At 42.7% G+C, this 18452-nt stretch overlaps 2 protein-coding genes and 1 long non-coding RNA gene across 3 annotated transcripts in view; 1 reads left to right on the forward strand and 2 right to left on the reverse strand.

Annotated features, from left to right (window-relative positions):
- Nucleotides 1-299: 299 nt before the first annotated feature.
- LOC138209804 (zinc finger protein 271-like) lies at nt 300-12989 on the reverse strand. Its single transcript, XM_069168620.1, has 5 exons — nt 12510-12989; nt 8694-8812; nt 6582-8128; nt 4298-4409; nt 300-2276 (listed from the first exon to the last, which is right to left on the reverse strand). The coding sequence occupies exons 1-5, from the start codon at nt 12896-12898 to the stop codon at nt 817-819; spliced, it is 3627 nt and encodes a 1208-aa protein (XP_069024721.1). The 5' UTR covers nt 12899-12989; the 3' UTR covers nt 300-816.
- On the forward strand, nt 9165-11256 carry LOC138209862 (uncharacterized). The gene is made up of 2 exons (XR_011179205.1): nt 9165-9465; nt 10366-11256. It is a non-coding gene; the product is annotated as an uncharacterized lncRNA (long non-coding RNA).
- Nucleotides 12990-13154: 165 nt separating the features above from the next.
- The window catches only part of LOC138209860 (uncharacterized), a 7230-nt gene continuing 1932 nt past the window's right edge, over nt 13155-18452 (reverse strand). The window contains exon 2 of the mRNA XM_069168653.1: nt 13155-13423. Coding sequence (XP_069024754.1) covers nt 13251-13423 — 173 coding nt within the window. The 3' untranslated portion in view covers nt 13155-13250. The remainder of the gene's footprint in view (nt 13424-18452) is intronic.

An 18452-nucleotide genomic window follows, 5' to 3' on the forward strand; every position in this document is an offset into this window, starting at 1 on the left:
AACACATACTTCCTGTTTCTGTGAAACTCACTCAGGTGAGAACTAAACTCTCACATTGATCGACGATAATTTCTGTTGTTACAGTTTCTGTTGAAGACGTTATAACATAAAACAGTTCTGATGATGACGATGATGATGCTGGGAGAAGATGAAGGCTGCCAATATTCAAGTAATCATTCAAATAGAACAAATCATTTTTTAAATGCGACGAACATGCTTCCTTATTTACCGTGTTTTTACCGGCTCCTGGTCGTCATGGTTTCCTCCCTTCACAATAAACTCACAGCGATGTCATCGTTTCACCGTTTATTAACCAGCTTAAGAAACACCTTTATGACCTCGCTAAAGTCTCTTATTGTGAAAATCAATGTGTCTAAACTTTCTTCTTTCAAAGTTAAACTCAGTTTCCAAATCTTTTTTATTTCATATTTATATTTAAGTTTATCAAACAGAAAATATCTTCGATTCAGAGAAATAAACGTTTTACATGAAAATCAAAGTCTGAAACTCAAATTGACAGATTTTCAAAGCAAAATACTTAAGCCCCGCCCACTGCGTACACTGCCAGTTTAACAAAGTTTTTTTTTAAAAAAGACAACAGCGTTACTTTGCGGGATTTAAAGCTGCTTTTCACTTCATCGGGAACACGTTGAACTTTTCACTGCAACAAACACACTGAATTATTATATTTTTCTAAGTAAAACATACAAATATTATTAAATAATATATTTCTCTGCTAAACTGAATATAAACTGAACTGTCACTCCAACTGCTCTCAACAACTTGTCAATATAAATCCCTGTGGACAGGAAGTGATCAGGAAGTGATCCGTTCCCACACACTGAACTGGTAGAGTTTCTCTCCCATGTGACTCGTCATGTGTCGCATCAGGTGGAAGTTCTGATTGAAACTCTTCCCACATGTTGAGCAGCTGAACGGTTTCTCCCCCGTGTGGAGTCTCATGTGCGTCTTCAGGTTGCACTTCAGGCTGAACTTCTTCCCGCACTCGCTGCAGCTGAAGCGTTTCTCCTCCGAGTGCTCGTACATGTGCAGCGTCATGCGTCTCTTCAGAGAGAAGCTCTTGTTGCAGATGGAGCAGCTGAAGGGTTTCTCTCCGGTGTGGATCCTCATGTGGCTCCTCAGGTTGCCGCGGCGACAGAACGTCCGGCCGCACTCGGAGCAGCAGAACGACTCCTCGGGATTGTTCCCGATGTCGTTGACCTCCGACTCTCCGGTTTGATCCCAAAACTCAGCGCCGCCTTCCGTCTCCGGTTTCAGAGGTCCGACTCGGCCGTCGACCTTCGTCCTCCCGTCGTGAACCTTCATGTGTCGGCTGACGTCTCCGCTGTATCTGAAAGGCTTCTGGCAGACGGAGCAGCTGAAGGGTTTCTCTCCGGTGTGACTCCTCATGTGACTCAGCAGGTGGTCGCGGCGGCAGAACGTCCGGCTGCACTCGGAGCAGCCGAACGACTCCTCGGGATTATTTCTGGTGTTGTTGACGTCCCAACGCTCGGCACCGGCTGTCTCGCATTCTGGAGGTTCAGCATCAGAACCTGGATGTGTGTTTGGATGTGAGTTCCCGCCTCCCTCCGGTCCCACGGGGCCGCCGACTCTCTTCCTGCCGGTGTGGATCTTCATGTGTCGGCTGACGTCTCCGCTGTACCTGAAGCTCTTCTGGCAGACGGAACAGCTGAACGGTTTCTCTCCGGTGTGAAGCCTCATGTGACACATGAAGTTTCCTTTCTGAGAAAATCTTTTCCCGCAGAAGGAGCAGCCGAAGGGTTTCTCCCCCGTGTGGATCCTCATGTGAGCTCTCAGATACGGTTTACGGCCGAACCGCTGACCGCATTCAGAGCAGCTGAACGGTCGCTTCACGTTACAGTCGATGTCGATGACGGACAACTCAGACGGAGGCTCGCTGCTCTGCTCCCAGTCGCCGTCACTCACCTCCGTCTCTGAGGAGTCGGACGTCTGATGCTGTGAAGCCGGTTCTGTTTCTGTTTCTGGTCCTGGTCCTGGTCCTTTTGCTGGTCCTGGTCCTGGTCCTGCCACACAGTCTGTGTTCTCCTCAGTCCAACTGTGATGAAGCTGTGACCACTGAGGTTTCTCTTCCTCTTCCTCATTCTTCACCGTGACACGACTGAACGAGGAGATCTGAGCCTCCTGCTGCTCCTCTTTAATGAACCGGTCCTCCTGGTCCTCCTGGGCCCCTCGGTGCCGACCGGAGCTCCACTCTTCTTCACCAACGATCACTTTCAGGACGTCTGAAGGTAAAACTGAAACAGACACAGATGTTAATGAATTGTCATAAAATGTAAACTTTAAGTAGTGATATCTGGTCCGTCACGCGCTGCACGTCGGGGAGCCGGATCCTCGACGTGCAGCGAATGAGGGACCGCATATCACTACTTAAAGTTTACTTAAGTTTAAAGTTTACATTTTGTTCTCGTTTCCTGTTGCCAGCAGGGGGCGCTACGACTATGAGGGAATATTACCATACAGGTGTCTTCAGGACGGGACTGTTATCAAAGATGTAATGTTTGGAGAAGGTCGGTCCATGTACATAAGATTTACAGCCATTTGTAGTTTTATGGCGAGACGCTCAAAATGGCCGCCATGCTACGGGCACACTGATGAAAAAAAAACTAATTTTTTTTTTCGCAACTTTTAATCCCAAACATGTGAGTGCACAGAAAATGTTTTAAGTCGGTCCGACAAAATCTGTAGGAGGAGTTAATTAAAGTACAATATGTGCAAATCGCCCAAAATGGCAACTAAATTCAAAATGGCGGACTTCCTGTTGAGTTGAGGTCATGCTGCCAAGAGACTTTTTTGTACATCTTGATGTGATACACATATCCCAAAATTGTGGTGCATGTAGGTGAAACTAGGTGCCAGGGCTGCAGTTTAGGGGGCACTAGCAAGCCGTTTGGCCACGCCCACACCTTAAACATCAACTTCCTGTGTCACGGTAAAACATCAAACTTTGCTGCATCGCCATGGCGATGCCCTTTGACAAAGTCGAACTAAATTCTCAATATATCAACCACATGTTTACGCTATTCTGATCCCGACTTTAGGTTCATGTGATCAACCAGCTCGACGTAGAAGGTGAAAGTATGAAAAGTGTAATTTCCAGTTGTGGGGAAAAATAAGGAACGAGAATAATAATTCCATTGGATAATAACAGGGCCCTAAATATGATGAAGAGATTCAAAGAATTCTGGAGTGGAAATCACTGCATGGGCTCAGGAACACTTGTGAAAACCATCGTCTGTGAACACAGTTCATCGCTGCGTCCACAAATGATGTTAAAACTCTCCAAAGAAGAAACCAGATAGAAACATGATCCAGAAACACCGCCGCCTTCTCTGGACCGAGATCATTGAAGATGGACTGAGGTGAAGTGGACAACTGTACTGAGGTCTGATGGATCACAATCTGAGATTCTGTTTGGAAATCATGGACGCTGCATCTTCCAGGTTAAAGAGGAGAGGGACCATCCAGCTGGTTATCAGCTCAGTTCAAGCTGAAATCCTCTATCAGGCAAGAATGGGACCACATTTCCTAGAACAACTTTATAGAGACGTGTTGCTGACATCACGTTCACAATGAGAAAATATATTTGATATAAAACAATAAAATGTCTCAGATTCAATGTTTGATTTGTTGTCTTTGGTCTGTTTATAATTAAATATTAATGTTTACATAATTTATAATCATCACATTCTGTTTTTATTTACATTTTATGAACGGTCTATCATGTTGGTGGAAGATGAACATCAGGATGGAAAATGTTACAAGAACATCTGTAAAGAGTTTTAGACTCAGACGGCTTCATGGAGGAAGTTTAATAAACCTCAGCGTTGTTTAATGTTCTGTTTTTATTTATTTGTTGATCTGATTTATTAAAATTAGACCTTAATTCAGTTTGTTGTAAAGCTGCCGAGTCCAGAAACAAGGTCACCGGTCCGACCCGGTCCAGATCTGAACCACGTCACCGGTCCGACCCGGTTCAGATCATCTCATTGGTCTGGATGTAAATAAAAACAGGGACTTGTTCCTTTTTTCATTTTCACAATAAAAGTTTAATGAATCAGAAACTGTATTTTGAAGACTCGTCAGAGTCTCTAAGATATTCTGGACCGGGTCGGACCGGTCCAAGTGTCGCAGGTTTAGACCTGGACCGGGTCTGATGTGGTCCAGATCGGTCCTCCACGAACGGTGGATGGATTGTAAAGCTAATGTTAGCTTAGCACAGCGCTGACGGTTCCCGCCGCAGAAGAAGAAAACAAACCTTCAACTCGCAGCCTCGTTTCCGGGTTCAGACCCGGGTCCAGAACCTCCCGGTCCCGGTCCATCTGCGCTCTGTTTACTGGACCGGATAATCGGCGGGTGTTCGGGATCAGCTGTCGGCTTCACTCCGCTCACCGTCTCTTCAAACAGGAAATACATGGAAGACACTTCCGGAGTGTTTCAAAATAAACGCTTCTGTATTGTGATGGTTCCTGCTGCGTCACCGAGTCCTCTTGTTTCACGGCAGACTTTAAGTTCACAGCTCGCGGAGGAGGACCGTGTCCACAAAACAGTCCGATGAAATACTGAGAAAATAAAATGATGAACAACATCATCACGGTCGTTTACATCCAGACCGGAAGTCAGAGGATCCACATCCTGGACGGGAGCCGGCGGGACTCAGTTCACGGTTAATCCAGTTACAGCAGAGCAGGACACAAAAGTTCAAACTGATCTGAACATTAAACTCAGCGGAGCAGAAAGTTTCATATTAAAGTGGATTCGTTAAAAATAAAAATATATATAATATAAATATAGATATAAACATCTCCTGTTTTAAAAGCAGAAGCTTCATGAATCTGATCCTGAACATAAAAACTAAAAGCTTCATTCTCTGGTTTCTTTTATTAATCACGTGATCTAATGCTGCCTTGTCATTGGTCGATGGAGATTAATGTCCCGAATGAAAATGAAGCAGAATAATTTAGAAATGAGATCGTATGGAGGCGTCGATCATGACCTCTGACCTCCAATCGGTTAGTGTCCCGTGTTTCCTCCTGCTGTCTCATCGATCCCTGCGTCTCCGTGGAAACAGCAGCATCATAGCTGCAGGTCGGGTGAACAGTTCAAACAGCAGACACCACAGTAGAAAAAGTTCTTCAATTGTTTATTTTACAAAAACTGAAAAAAGATGGAAACTATGAATACAACCTTGTTTCTAAAAAAGTTGGGACGCTGTATAAAATATAAATAAAAACAGAATGTTATGATTTGTAAATCACATGGACTCATGTAATTTTAAAATAGAACACAGACAATATATCAAATGTTGAAAGCAAGAAATATTATTGTTTTATAAAAATCTCACCTATTTTGAATGTGATGGCAGCAAAAGGTCTTTAAGAAGTTTCTACAGTCAACAAAAGATTAAAAAAAAAAACACCTGATGGAACATCTGACAACTAATGAGGTTACCATGGCAACAGATCAGTAACATGATTGGGTATAAAAAGATGATTTCAGAGAGGCGGAGTCTCTGGAGTGGAAATCGCTGCATGGGCTCAGGAACACTTGTGAAAACCATCGTCTGTGAACACAGAGTTAAAACTCTAGTTTTAGAGTTGATGCAGCTCAGTGGTGAACATGATCCTGTCATGTTATAGAGATGTGTTGCTGACATCAGATTCAAAATGAGCAGATATTTTTTATAAAACAATAAAATTTCTCAGTTTCAACATTTGATGTTGTCTTTGTTCTAAATTAGTTTACATGATTTACAAATCTTCACATTCTGTTTTTTATTTATATTTTTCCAAGTGCTCAAAGTGTTTCCAATATTGGGAAAAGGTGGGCGGGGCTCCAGCTGCTGTACAAATTGAAGTTTTTCCATGTTTCTACAAACCGTCTGTCTGCAGCTTAACTTCAGTCCAACGTGACGGTCGGTCGCTGAAGTTCGGCTCTCTGATACCGTCCGGATCCAACGGTCATTTTTAGGAACATTTTAAATGACACAGGACGCTTCGGGTTCACATTTTAAAAAGAGTTTCAGGCTTCAGCAGTGATTCAATTCAGTTTCTTAAAAGAGTCAAATTTGTTTCCATTTTATTGGAAGGTAAAAAAATCATGAACTTCGGACAGGAAGTGGATGAACAGAAGCTTCTCTACTCACGCTGAATGGGTCAACGAGCGGCCACCAGGCGGCGCTTCACACTGACAGAAGTGTCCACTGAGTCCTGTGACAGTTCAATAAAGGTTATTCGGAGCAGTTAAAGCAGAGTTTCAGCTCAGGAACATGTTAAAGTTTTTAAGAAACAGCTCAGAGTCTTTTCTCACTGAGAGGAAGCTGCTTTTACTGAGACAGGAAGACACTGAATGACTCAACTCTTCAAAATAAAATAAAAATATTATTAAATACATTAATTTGTTTCTCTGCTGAACTGAAAACAAACTGAATTCAGTGTGCTGTCACTCCGACTGCTCTCTCAGCACCTTGGATATGAAATTCACTGGATTCAGGAAGTGACCAGGAAGTGACCAGGAAGTGATCGGCAGCCCACAGATTAAATACACGTGTGGTTTTTGACCAGCAGCTTCTTGTTGAATCCTTTCCCGCACACACCGCACTTGTAGAGTTTCTCTCCCGTGTGAATCGTCATGTGTTCGGTCAGATGGACGTTCTGTTTGAATCTCTTCCCACATGTTGAGCAGCTGAACGGTTTCTCCCCCGTGTGGATCCTCATGTGCGTCTTCAGGTTTCCCTTCAGGCTGAACTTCTTCCCGCACTCGCTGCAGCTGAAGGCCTCCTTCGGGGGAACCTTCCTCTCGGCCGGGCGGAGCTGCGACGACCCGCCGACGCACCGGTGAGTTCTGAGCTGCGTGTACCAGGTGAATCTTTTGTCGCAGGCGCTGCAGCGGAAGCGTTTCTCCTCCGTGTGGACGGACGTGTGCAGCGTCATGCGCCTCTTGTGAGCGAAGCGTTTATGGCAGAACGGGCAGACGAACGGTTTCTCTCCCGTGTGAATTCTCTCGTGCAGCTGCAGAGTTCCTTTCTGGCTGAAACTTTTCCCACAGAACGAGCACTCGAACGGTTTCTCCCCCGTGTGGATCCTCATATGGGCCAGAATGTTCCCGCTGCAGCTGAAGCGCTTGTTGCAGATGGAGCAGCTGAAGGGTTTCTCTCCGGTGTGACTCCTCATGTGACTCAGCAGGTGGTCGCGGCGGCAGAACGTCCGGCTGCACTCGGAGCAGCCGAACGACTCCTTCTCAGTTTTACCGGAGTCGTTGACGTCCGACGGCGGCTCGCCGGTTCCGTCCCAACACTCCGGTTCTGGAGGTTTATCATCAGAACCGGGACTGACACGTGTTTCTGGATCTGAGTTCCCGGCGGCCTCCGGCCCGGTGTGGACGTGACCACCGGTCACCTCGCCGCCGACTCTCTTCCTGCCGGCGTGGATCTTCATGTGTCGGCTGACGTCTCCGCTGTACCTGAAGCTCTTCTGGCAGACGGAGCAGCTGAACGGTTTCTCTCCGGTGTGAAGCCTCATGTGACTGATGGAGTTTCCTTTCTGAGAAAATCTTTTCCCGCAGAAGGAGCAGCCGAAGGGTTTCTCCCCCGTGTGGATCCTCATGTGAGCTCTCAGGTGCGGCTTGCGGCCGAACCGCTGACCGCATTCAGAGCAGCTGAACGAACGCTCAACATTACAGTCGATGTCGATGACGGACAACTCAGACGGAGGCTCGCTGCTCTGCTCCCAGTCGCCGTCACTCACCTCCGTCTCTGAGGAGTCGGACGTCTGATGCTGTGAAGCCGGTTCTGTTTCTGTTTCTGGTCCTGGTCCTTTTGCTGGTCCTGGTCCTGGTCCTAGTCCTGGTCCTGCCACACAGTCTGTGTTCTCCTCAGTCCAACTGTGATGAAGCTGTGACCACTGAGGTTTCTCTTCCTCTTCCTCATTCTTCACCGTGACACGACTGAACGAGGAGATCTGAGCCTCCTGCTGCTCCTCTTTAATGAACCGGTCCTCCTGGTCCTCCTGGTCTTCCTGGGCCCCTCGGTGCCGACCGGAGCTCCACTCTTCTTCACCAACGATCACTTTCAGGACGTCTGAAGGTAAAACTGAAACAGACACAGATGTTAATGAATTGCCATAAAATTATCCTGAAAAGATTCAAAGAATTCTGGAGTGGAAATCACTGCATGGACTCAGGAACACTTCTGAAGGTGTTACATCATCTGAACATTAAATCCAACTGAAATCTCTGACGGAGTTTTCTGTCTAAATAAAATAAAATAAAATAAAATGAAATAAACCATTTCTGCATGAAGCTGCCGAGTCCAGAAACAAGGTCACCGGTCCGACCCGGTCCAGATCTGAACCACGTCACCGGTCCGACCCGGTTCAGATCATCTCATTGGTCTGGATGTAAATAAAAACAGGGACTTGTTCCTTTTTTCATTTTCACAATAAAAGTTTAATGAATCAGAAACTGTGTTTTAAAGACTCGTCAGAGTCTCTAAGATATTCTGGACCGGGTCGGACCGGTCCAAGTGTCGCAGGTTTAGACCTGGACCGGGTCTGATGTGGTCCAGATCGGTCCTCCACGAACGGTGGATGGATTGTAAAGCTAATGTTAGCTTAGCACAGCGCTGACGGTTCCCGCCGCAGAAGAAGAAAACAAACCTTCAACTCGCAGCCTCGTTTCCGGGTTCAGACCCGGGTCCAGAACCTCCCGGTCCCGGTCCATCTGCGCTCTGTTTACTGGACCGGATAATCGGCGGGTGTTCGGGATCAGCTGTCGGCTTCACTCCGCTCACCGTCTCTTCAAACAGGAAATACATGGAAGACACTTCCGGAGTGTTTCAAAATAAACGCTTCTGTATTGTGATGGTTCCTGCTGCGTCACCGAGTCCTCTTGTTTCACGGCAGACTTTAAGTTCACAGCTCGCGGAGGAGGACCGTGTCCACAAAACAGTCCGATGAAATACTGAGAAAATAAAATGATGAACAACATCATCACGGTCGTTTACATCCAGACCGGAAGTCAGAGGATCCACATCCTGGACGGGAGCCGGCGGGACTCAGTTCACGGTTAAAAACCGATTTAAAAACCTTCATATGAATCTGTGGAGAATAGATTTACACCGCTCCGCTTTTATTGTGAAGTCCTGCAGCGGCCCGGCGGCCTGTTTCCGGTTCCGGGTGCGTGTCCGCAGCTTGCTCGTGTGGATGTGGAGCTGCAGCAGGACATGAGTGGAAGTGGGACTCTCCGATCGGTGGAACATGTCCAGACTTCAGGAGCTCAAAGATTCCTTCAAACGGAGGCTCATCACGGCGGCTCGCGCGCATCTGATCGGACACGTGGAGAGATCAATATCCGGATATGAAGAGGCGATCGATCGCAGACGGAAACTCGTGGATCTGCTTTCAAACCGCGACGAGCTGCGGACAGCAGGTTGGTTTTTATTTCTGCTGGAAACACGTCGCTGTTGGATCCAGTCGATCAGAGACGCTGCTAGCTGCTAGCAGTTAGCTGTTGCCATGGAGATGTGTTGCCATGGAGATGTGTTGCCATGGAGATGTGTTTCAGCTCATCGAGAGGATCCGGAACACGGAGCTCATTAACTTCATCTGTCAACTCAGACTTTCTGCTCGAAGCTCTGAGCGCGTTGTAGCTTCTGACCAATCACAGACCAGGACGTGATGACTGACAGCTGTTGAGTGAGACGGTCCCTGGTGGTTTTTATATTAAATATAATAATATAAATATAAAATCCACAACAACGTTTCCCAAAGACCAAAGACAACACATCAAATGTTGAAACTGAGAATTTGTTTTATTGTTTTATGTAAAATATCTGCTCATTTTGAATTTGATAGCAGCAACACATCTCTATAAAGTTGTTACAGAATCAACAAAAGATGGAAAAGTTGTGTAAAGATAAAACAAAAATCCACCTGTTGGAACATCTGAAAATAATCCCTCATTCATTAGAAAAGAAGATTCAAGAAGACCTGGTTTTGGGGGCGTGTCTGTTTGATTGACAGGCCTGTGGTGCAGTGAGGTTACAGCTATCGGTGGGCGGGACGTAGTATCGTCAGGTTTCCAATCAGATCGGTCAGATCCACCGCTGGCTCCTCCCCCAGCTCGTCCAAATATGGTCACTTCCTGCTCCGAACCGCTCCGAACTAACAAAGATGGTGACGGTGACAGCGTGTGTAGACCGTTTCCTTGTTTTTTTTAAATAACCAAACTGATGATTTATTATCTGAAGAGGTGTCGAATATTTTTACGTTTACCAATTTATTGAGTCTCTAATCTCCACGTTCCACCATCTGTGTTTGTGTTCTTCAGTGTTTCCGAATGTGGCGAAACATTTTCTGACAGAAACTTGCTGGTCGCTCACAGAAGAACAACAAACCGGCCGGCTGCTCGCTTTGTGGGCGGAGCTTGAAGTTCAGGTCTCGACTGGACGTCCACATGAGGACCCACTCGGAGGAGAAACCGTTCAGCTGTGACGACCGCGGGAAAAGTTTCAACCTGAGTTCTAAACTCAAAAACCACAAGAGTCTCACCAAGTGTTGAACTTCCTGAACATCAGACTGATGGAGGTGAAGTGTTGTCGGTGATGACTCCTCCTCCTCCATGTGTTTGTGTGTGGTGGAGGACAGCTGGACTCCTGCTTCTCCTTCCACCTCCTCACGCTGAATCAGCAGCTCTGTTCCTCCTTCTGTCATCACTCAGCGTGGTGTTAACCTGAATGCAGACTTGGTTTGAGGTTATGTAATATTTTTCTTTTAGGATAATGAAGATAATTTAACACACTTTGACAGTAACTTTGCCAAAGTGTCCACATGTTGTAGTTTTAATCTCTTGTTATTATTTCACTCTGCTGAATATAATATTGCAGAAACTAATTTTAGAGTTGCAGATAACTTTCAATAGTTTTGACTCACAACCCAACACCTCCGTGGGGATTTCAACTCGCTCTTATGTGTAATCTGAAATAAATAACCAAATGCAGGTTAACATTTCAGCACCATGGACAGAACAAAAAGCTTCAATCCTATTGGCTGTTTTTCTGCTACATCAGCAAAAGTTCTGCCTTTGTAATATTTCAACTTTGTTAATTTTACTTTTGTGTTGTATGGTTTATGTGGTGGCTTTACACCAAAGGTTCTGCATTTTTTAAATATTATGACTATTTCTACATTCGAATGTTCAATAAAAACTTACAATCCGTTACTGCTTACATATTTGAGACAAGTAAATACTGTGCATTGCTCAGTAAAACATGAATTATTGGCTTGACATAACTGCAATCTTTAGGTGATTGTTTTTCAGTAAAGTAAGAAACTGGCTTCATTGCAATATTATTTATTAACCATAAGTCAGTAATTGGATATGACGATGCCTCTATAAATCAAACTTTGTTTTGTTTTGATATTTCACTTGTTTATATGCGCTGCCTCTAAGTCTATGTTGTATCTACATACATTTTACATTTTCTTTTAAGTTACTTAATTACCTAAATATATCGAAAACATTAGAAATCATTTCTCACCTACTATAATCAGAAGTTAGGTCAATGATGAAGTTAGAGTCATATTTATGGAATCTTAGTAACTGTTTATTCCCGATCAAGTTGTTTAAGATTTGTCCAAAGAGAGATTTGAACCTGCACTCAGTGAAAATTGAGGTGACAGCTAAACCTGGTTGAGCACCTTGGACAGCAGCAGAAATGCTGCAATTTTATTGGCTGTCACTCTGTGACAGCTATACACGACTGGCGTGCATGAGGCAAGTTTTCTAACGGCAGCACCAATGTTACACAGATAGTACTTCTACTTTTTCTTCATATCTTAGACGACATGCTGTAGTATGACTTTTTTTTAAAGTTTTGGACGACATGCGATTAATGCATTCTTTTGTCTCAAGCAGGAATCGAACCCACAACCTTCTCACTGAGGCAACAGCACAACCCACTGGACCACTGTTGCAGTGAGTGTGGACGACCTGCTATAGTATGACTTTTCTTTCCTCAAAAAAAGGATCCATTTATTCTAATTTGATCTCATTATTAATGATGAAATATTGATGACTAGAAAAACATCACAACAAACTCAAACTGACTTCTACAGAAGTTTAATATTTTATCAATATTTTTCTGGGACTTCCTGTTGCTTGTTTACTTGAACATCTAAAGAAGGAAAAACGTCCCGTTTTGTTGGATTCATAATTCTCAGTTGAACAAAAACAAAATAACGATGATGATGATGATGAAGAACAGAGAATTTGAGAAGCTGTAAAAACAAACAAACAAACAAAGAGTCAATTCATATTTATTTGTTTTGTTTGCGAAGCTGCAGCTGATTTTTAAATAAACGGAAACGTCCAGAAGTCACTCAGCGATCTGCAGTTTATTTATCTGGTGATGAAGGTGCCGCTGTTCTTGACACGTCCCGACACGAGGGGGCGTGGCCTCAGGGTGCACCTACAGCTGACCAAGCAGCTCTGCGGCTCCTCGGCGCTCCGACACACCGGTACACTTGTGGCTCTTGACCTGCGACTGCCAGGTGAAGCGCTTGTCGCAGACGCTGCAGCTGAACTGCTTGTGTCCGGTGTGGACGGAGAAGTGGTACGTCAGGTTGGCCTTCTGGGAGAAGCTCTTCTCGCACACCGGGCAGCGGAACGGTTTCTCCCCCGTGTGCACCGTCATGTGCTTCTTCAGGCCGCCCTTCTGCGTGAAGCTCTTGTCGCAGTGCGGGCAGCTGAAGGGTTTCTCCCCCGTGTGGATCCTCATGTGGTTCACGAGCGCGCTGCGGACGGCGAAGCGGACGCCGCAGAAGGAGCAGCCGAACGGTTTCTCTCCCGAGTGGCACCGCATGTGTCGGATCAGGTTGGGCCGCTGGGAGAAGCGCTTCCCGCACACCGAGCAGCTGTATGGTTTCTCCCCCGTGTGAAACCTCGTGTGCCGCCGCAGACTGTCCTTGCGACCAAACTTTCGTCCACATTCGCAGCAGACGAACGACTTCTTCCCGCCATCGCCCGGCGCCACAGAGTCCGGACCTGGTTCTGGTCCTCGGGTCCGTTTACAGTCCTCGTCGCTGATCTCGGTCTCAGGTTCAGAGTCTGAGACCGGTTCTGGTTCTGGTCCTCTGTAGTCCTCCACAGCGGAGCAGCCGGCTGAAGGTTCTCTGTGATGAATCTGAGGGGACGAAGCTCTCTCTTCATCTTTCTCATTCTTCACAGGAACAGGAGTGGGGGGGGGCACCGGGCTCCTGACCGCTCCAGACCTCCTCCTGCTTGATGTGCGAGTCCTCCTGGTCCTGGTCCAGACCGGAGAACGTTTCCTGCTCAGGATGAAGATCTTCTTCACTCAGCAGCAGCTGCTGGATGTCTGCAGGAAGCTCTGAGACACAAACACACAGCGGTGAGGTCATCATGAGACAATGAAAAGAGTTTATGTTAATGAGGTCACCATGAGCCAATCAGAACAGTTCGTGTTCTAACAGTAGTTCTGACGGTGCATTCAGGCAGCTGGGAAAGTTCAGACTTGGTAACCTCCAAAACTTTCCAGTTGAGAGTGTTACCATGACAACAACAAAAACAAAATCTGTCTGAATACAGAAGAATGAAAAACAACCTGGTCGTCACGATGGAGACCATCACAAGGAGGAAACAGAGTCATTATTATTGTTATCGTTAGCTTAACGATAACAAACTAACGATGACAAACTAACGATGTCAAACTAACGATAACAAACTAACGATAACAAACTAACGATGTCAAACTAACGATAACAAACTAACGATGTAAAACTAACGATGTCAAACTAACGATGACAAACTAACGATAACAAACTAACGATGACAAACTAACGATAACAAACTAACGATGTCAAATTAACGATGTCAAACTAACTATGTCAAACTAACGATAACAAACTAACGATGTCAAACTAACGATGACAAACTAACGATGTCAAATTAACGATGTCAAACTATGTCAAACTAACGATGACAAACTAACGATGACAAACTAACGATAACAAACTAACGATAACAAACTAACGATGTAAAACTAACGATGTAAAACTAACGATGTCAAACTAACGATGTCAAACTAACGATAACAAACTAACGATGTCAAACTAACGATGACAAACTAACGATGTCAAATTAACGATGTCAAACTAACTATGTCAAACTAACGATAACAAACTAACGATGTCAAACTAACGATGACAAACTAACGATGTCAAATTAACGATGTCAAACTATGTCAAACTAACGATGACAAACTAACGATGACAAACTAACGATAACAAACTAACGATAACAAACTAACGATGTAAAACTAACGATGTCAAACTAACGATGTCAAACTAACGATGTCAAACTAACGATAACAAACTAACGATGTAAAACTAACGATGTCAAACTAACGATGTAAAACTAACGATGTCAAACTAACGATGACAAACTAACGATGTCAAACTAACGATGTCAAACTAACGATAACAAACTAACGATGTCAAACTAACGATGTCAAACTAACGATGACAAACTAACGATGACAAACTAACGACAACAAACTAACGACGACAAACTAACGATGACAAACTAACGATGTCAAACTAACGATGTCAAACTAACGATGACAAACTAACGATGACAAACTAACGATAACAAACTAACGATGACAAACTAACGATAACAAACTAACGATGTCAAATTAACGATGTAAAACTAACGATGACAAACTAACGATGTCAAACTAACGATGTCAAACTAACGATAACAAACTAACGATGTCAAACTAACGATGTCAAACTAACGATAACAAACTAACGATGTAAAACTAACGATGTCAAACTAACGATGTCAAACTAACGATGACAAACTAACGATGACAAACTAACGATAACAAACTAACGATGACAAACTAACGATAACAAACTAACGATGTCAAACTAACGATGTCAAACTAACGATGACAAACTAACGATGACAAACTAACGACAACAAACTAACGACGACAAACTAACGACAACAAACTAACGATGTCAAACTAACGATAACAAACTAACGATGACAAACTAACGATAACAAACTAACGATGTCAAATTAACGATGTAAAACTAACGATGTAAAACTAACGATAACAAACTAACGATGGCAAACTAATGATAACAAACTAACGACGACAAACTAACGACGTCAAACTAACGACGTCAAACTAACGACAACAAACTAACGACGTCAAACTAACGACGACAAACTAACGACGACAAACTAACGACAACAAACTAACGATAACAAACTAACGATGTCAAACTAACGATAACAAACTAACGATGTCAAACTAACGATGTAAAACTAACGATGTCAAACTAACGATGTCAAACTAACGATGTAAAACTAACGATGTCAAACGAACGATAACAAACTAACGATGACAAACTAACGATGACAAACTAACGATGTCAAATTAACGATGTAAAACTAACGATGTAAAACTAACGATAACAAACTAACGATGGCAAACTAACGATGACAAACTAACGATAACAAACTAACGATGTCAAACTAACGATAAACTAACGATAACAAACTAACGATGACAAACTAACGATAACAAACTAACGATAACAAACTAACGATGACAAACTAACGATGTCAAACTAACGATAACAAACTAACGACGACAAACTAACGACAACAAACTAACGACGACAAACTAACGATAACAAACTAACGATGACAAACTAACGATAACAAACTAACGATGTCAAATTAACGATGTAAAACTAACGATGTAAAACTAACGATAACAAACTAACGATGTCAAACTAACGATAACAAACTAACGACGACAAACTAACGACAACAAACTAACGATGTCAAACTAACGATAACAAACTAACGATGACAAACTAACGATAACAAACTAACGATGTCAAATTAACGATGTAAAACTAACGATGTAAAACTAACGATAACAAACTAACGATGGCAAACTAATGATAACAAACTAACGACGACAAACTAACGACGTCAAACTAACGACGTCAAACTAACGACAACAAACTAACGACGTCAAACTAACGACGACAAACTAACGACGACAAACTAACGACAACAAACTAACGATAACAAACTAACGATGTCAAACTAACGATAACAAACTAACGATGTCAAACTAACGATGTAAAACTAACGATGTCAAACTAACGATGTCAAACTAACGATGTAAAACTAACGATGTCAAACGAACGATAACAAACTAACGATGACAAACTAACGATGACAAACTAACGATGTCAAATTAACGATGTAAAACTAACGATGTAAAACTAACGATAACAAACTAACGATGGCAAACTAACGATGACAAACTAACGATAACAAACTAACGATGTCAAACTAACGATAAACTAACGATAACAAACTAACGATGACAAACTAACGATAACAAACTAACGATAACAAACTAACGATGACAAACTAACGATGTCAAACTAACGACAACAAACTAACGACGACAAACTAACGACTACAAACTAACGATGTCAAACTAACGATAACAAACTAACGATGACAAACTAACGATAACAAACTAACGATGTCAAATTAACGATGTAAAACTAACGATGTAAAACTAACGATAACAAACTAACGATGGCAAACTAATGATAACAAACTAACGACGACAAACTAACGACGTCAAACTAACGACGTCAAACTAACGACAACAAACTAACGACGTCAAACTAACGACGACAAACTAACGACGACAAACTAACGATAACAAACTAACGACGACAAACTAACGACAACAAACTAACGATGTCAAACTAACGATGTCAAACTAACGATAACAAACTAACGATGTCAAACTAACGATGTCAAACTAACGATAACAAACTAACGATGTAAAACTAACGATGTCAAACTAACGATGTCAAACTAACGATGACAAACTAACGATGACAAACTAACGATGTCAAACTAACGATGTCAAACTAACGATGTTAAACTAACGATAACAAACTAACGATGTCAAACTAACGATGTCAAACTAACGATGACAAACTAACGATGACAAACTAACGATGTCAAACTAACGATGACAAACTAACGATGTCAAACTAACGATGTCAAACTAACGATGACAAACTAACGATGTCAAACTAACGATGTCAAACTAACGATGTCAAACTAACGATAACAAACTAACGATGTCAAACTAACGATAACAAACTAACGATGACAAACTAACGATGTAAAACTAACGATGTCAAACTAACGATGTCAAACTAACGATGACAAACTAACGATGTCAAACTAACGATGTCAAACTAACGATGTCAAACTAACGATAACAAACTAACGATGTCAAACTAACGATGTCAAACTAACGATAACAAACTAACGATGTAAAACTAACGATGTCAAACTAACGATGTCAAACTAACGATGACAAACTAACGATGACAAACTAACGATAACAAACTAACGATGACAAACTAACGATAACAAACTAACGATGTCAAATTAACGATGTAAAACTAACGATGTAAAACTAACGATAACAAACTAACGATGGCAAACTAATGATAACAAACTAACGACGACAAACTAACGACGTCAAACTAACGACGTCAAACTAACGACAACAAACTAACGACGTCAAACTAACGACGACAAACTAACGACGACAAACTAACGACAACAAACTAACGATAACAAACTAACGATGTCAAACTAACGATAACAAACTAACGATGTCAAACTAACGATGTAAAACTAACGATGTCAAACTAACGATGTCAAACTAACGATGTAAAACTAACGATGTCAAACTAACGATAACAAACTAACGATAACAAACTAACGATGACAAACTAACGATAACAAACTAACGATGTCAAACTAACGATGTCAAACTAACGATGACAAACTAACGATAACAAACTAACGATGTCAAACTAACGATGTCAAACTAACGATGTCAAACTAACGATAACAAACTAACGATGACAAACTAACGATAACAAACTAACGATGACAAACTAACGATAACAAACTAACGATAACAAACTAACGATGTCAAACTAACGATGTCAAACTAACGATGTCAAACTAACGATGTCAAACTAACGATGTCAAACTAACGATAACAAACTAACGATGACAAACTAACGATAACAAACTAACGATAACAAACTAACGATGACAAACTAACGATAACAAACTAACGATGTCAAACTAACGATGTCAAACTAACGATGTCAAACTAACGATGACAAACTAACGATGACAAACTAACGATGTTAAACTAACGATAACAAACTAACGATGACAAACTAACGATAACAAACTAACGATGTCAAACTAACGATAACAAACTAACGATGACAAACTAACGATGTCAA

The sequence above is a fragment of the Embiotoca jacksoni genome, unplaced genomic scaffold (assembly GCF_022577435.1).
Source record: "Embiotoca jacksoni isolate LCO1_2020_lvr unplaced genomic scaffold, fEmbJac1.0.p SCAF_41, whole genome shotgun sequence".
Taxonomy (NCBI): domain Eukaryota; kingdom Metazoa; phylum Chordata; class Actinopteri; family Embiotocidae; genus Embiotoca; species Embiotoca jacksoni.

Coding starts and splice junctions, on each gene's coding strand:
- LOC138209804 (XM_069168620.1), bottom strand. CDS start 12,898: ATGCGGTGCCACTCGGGAGAGAAACCGTTCGGCTGCTCCTTCTGCGGC. Junction 8,129..8,693: donor AACGAGGCTGCGAGTTGAAG/GTTTGTTTTCTT, acceptor TGTCTGTTTCAG/TTTTACCTTCAGACGTCCTG. Junction 2,277..4,297: donor AACGAGGCTGCGAGTTGAAG/GTTTGTTTTCTT, acceptor TGTCTGTTTCAG/TTTTACCTTCAGACGTCCTG.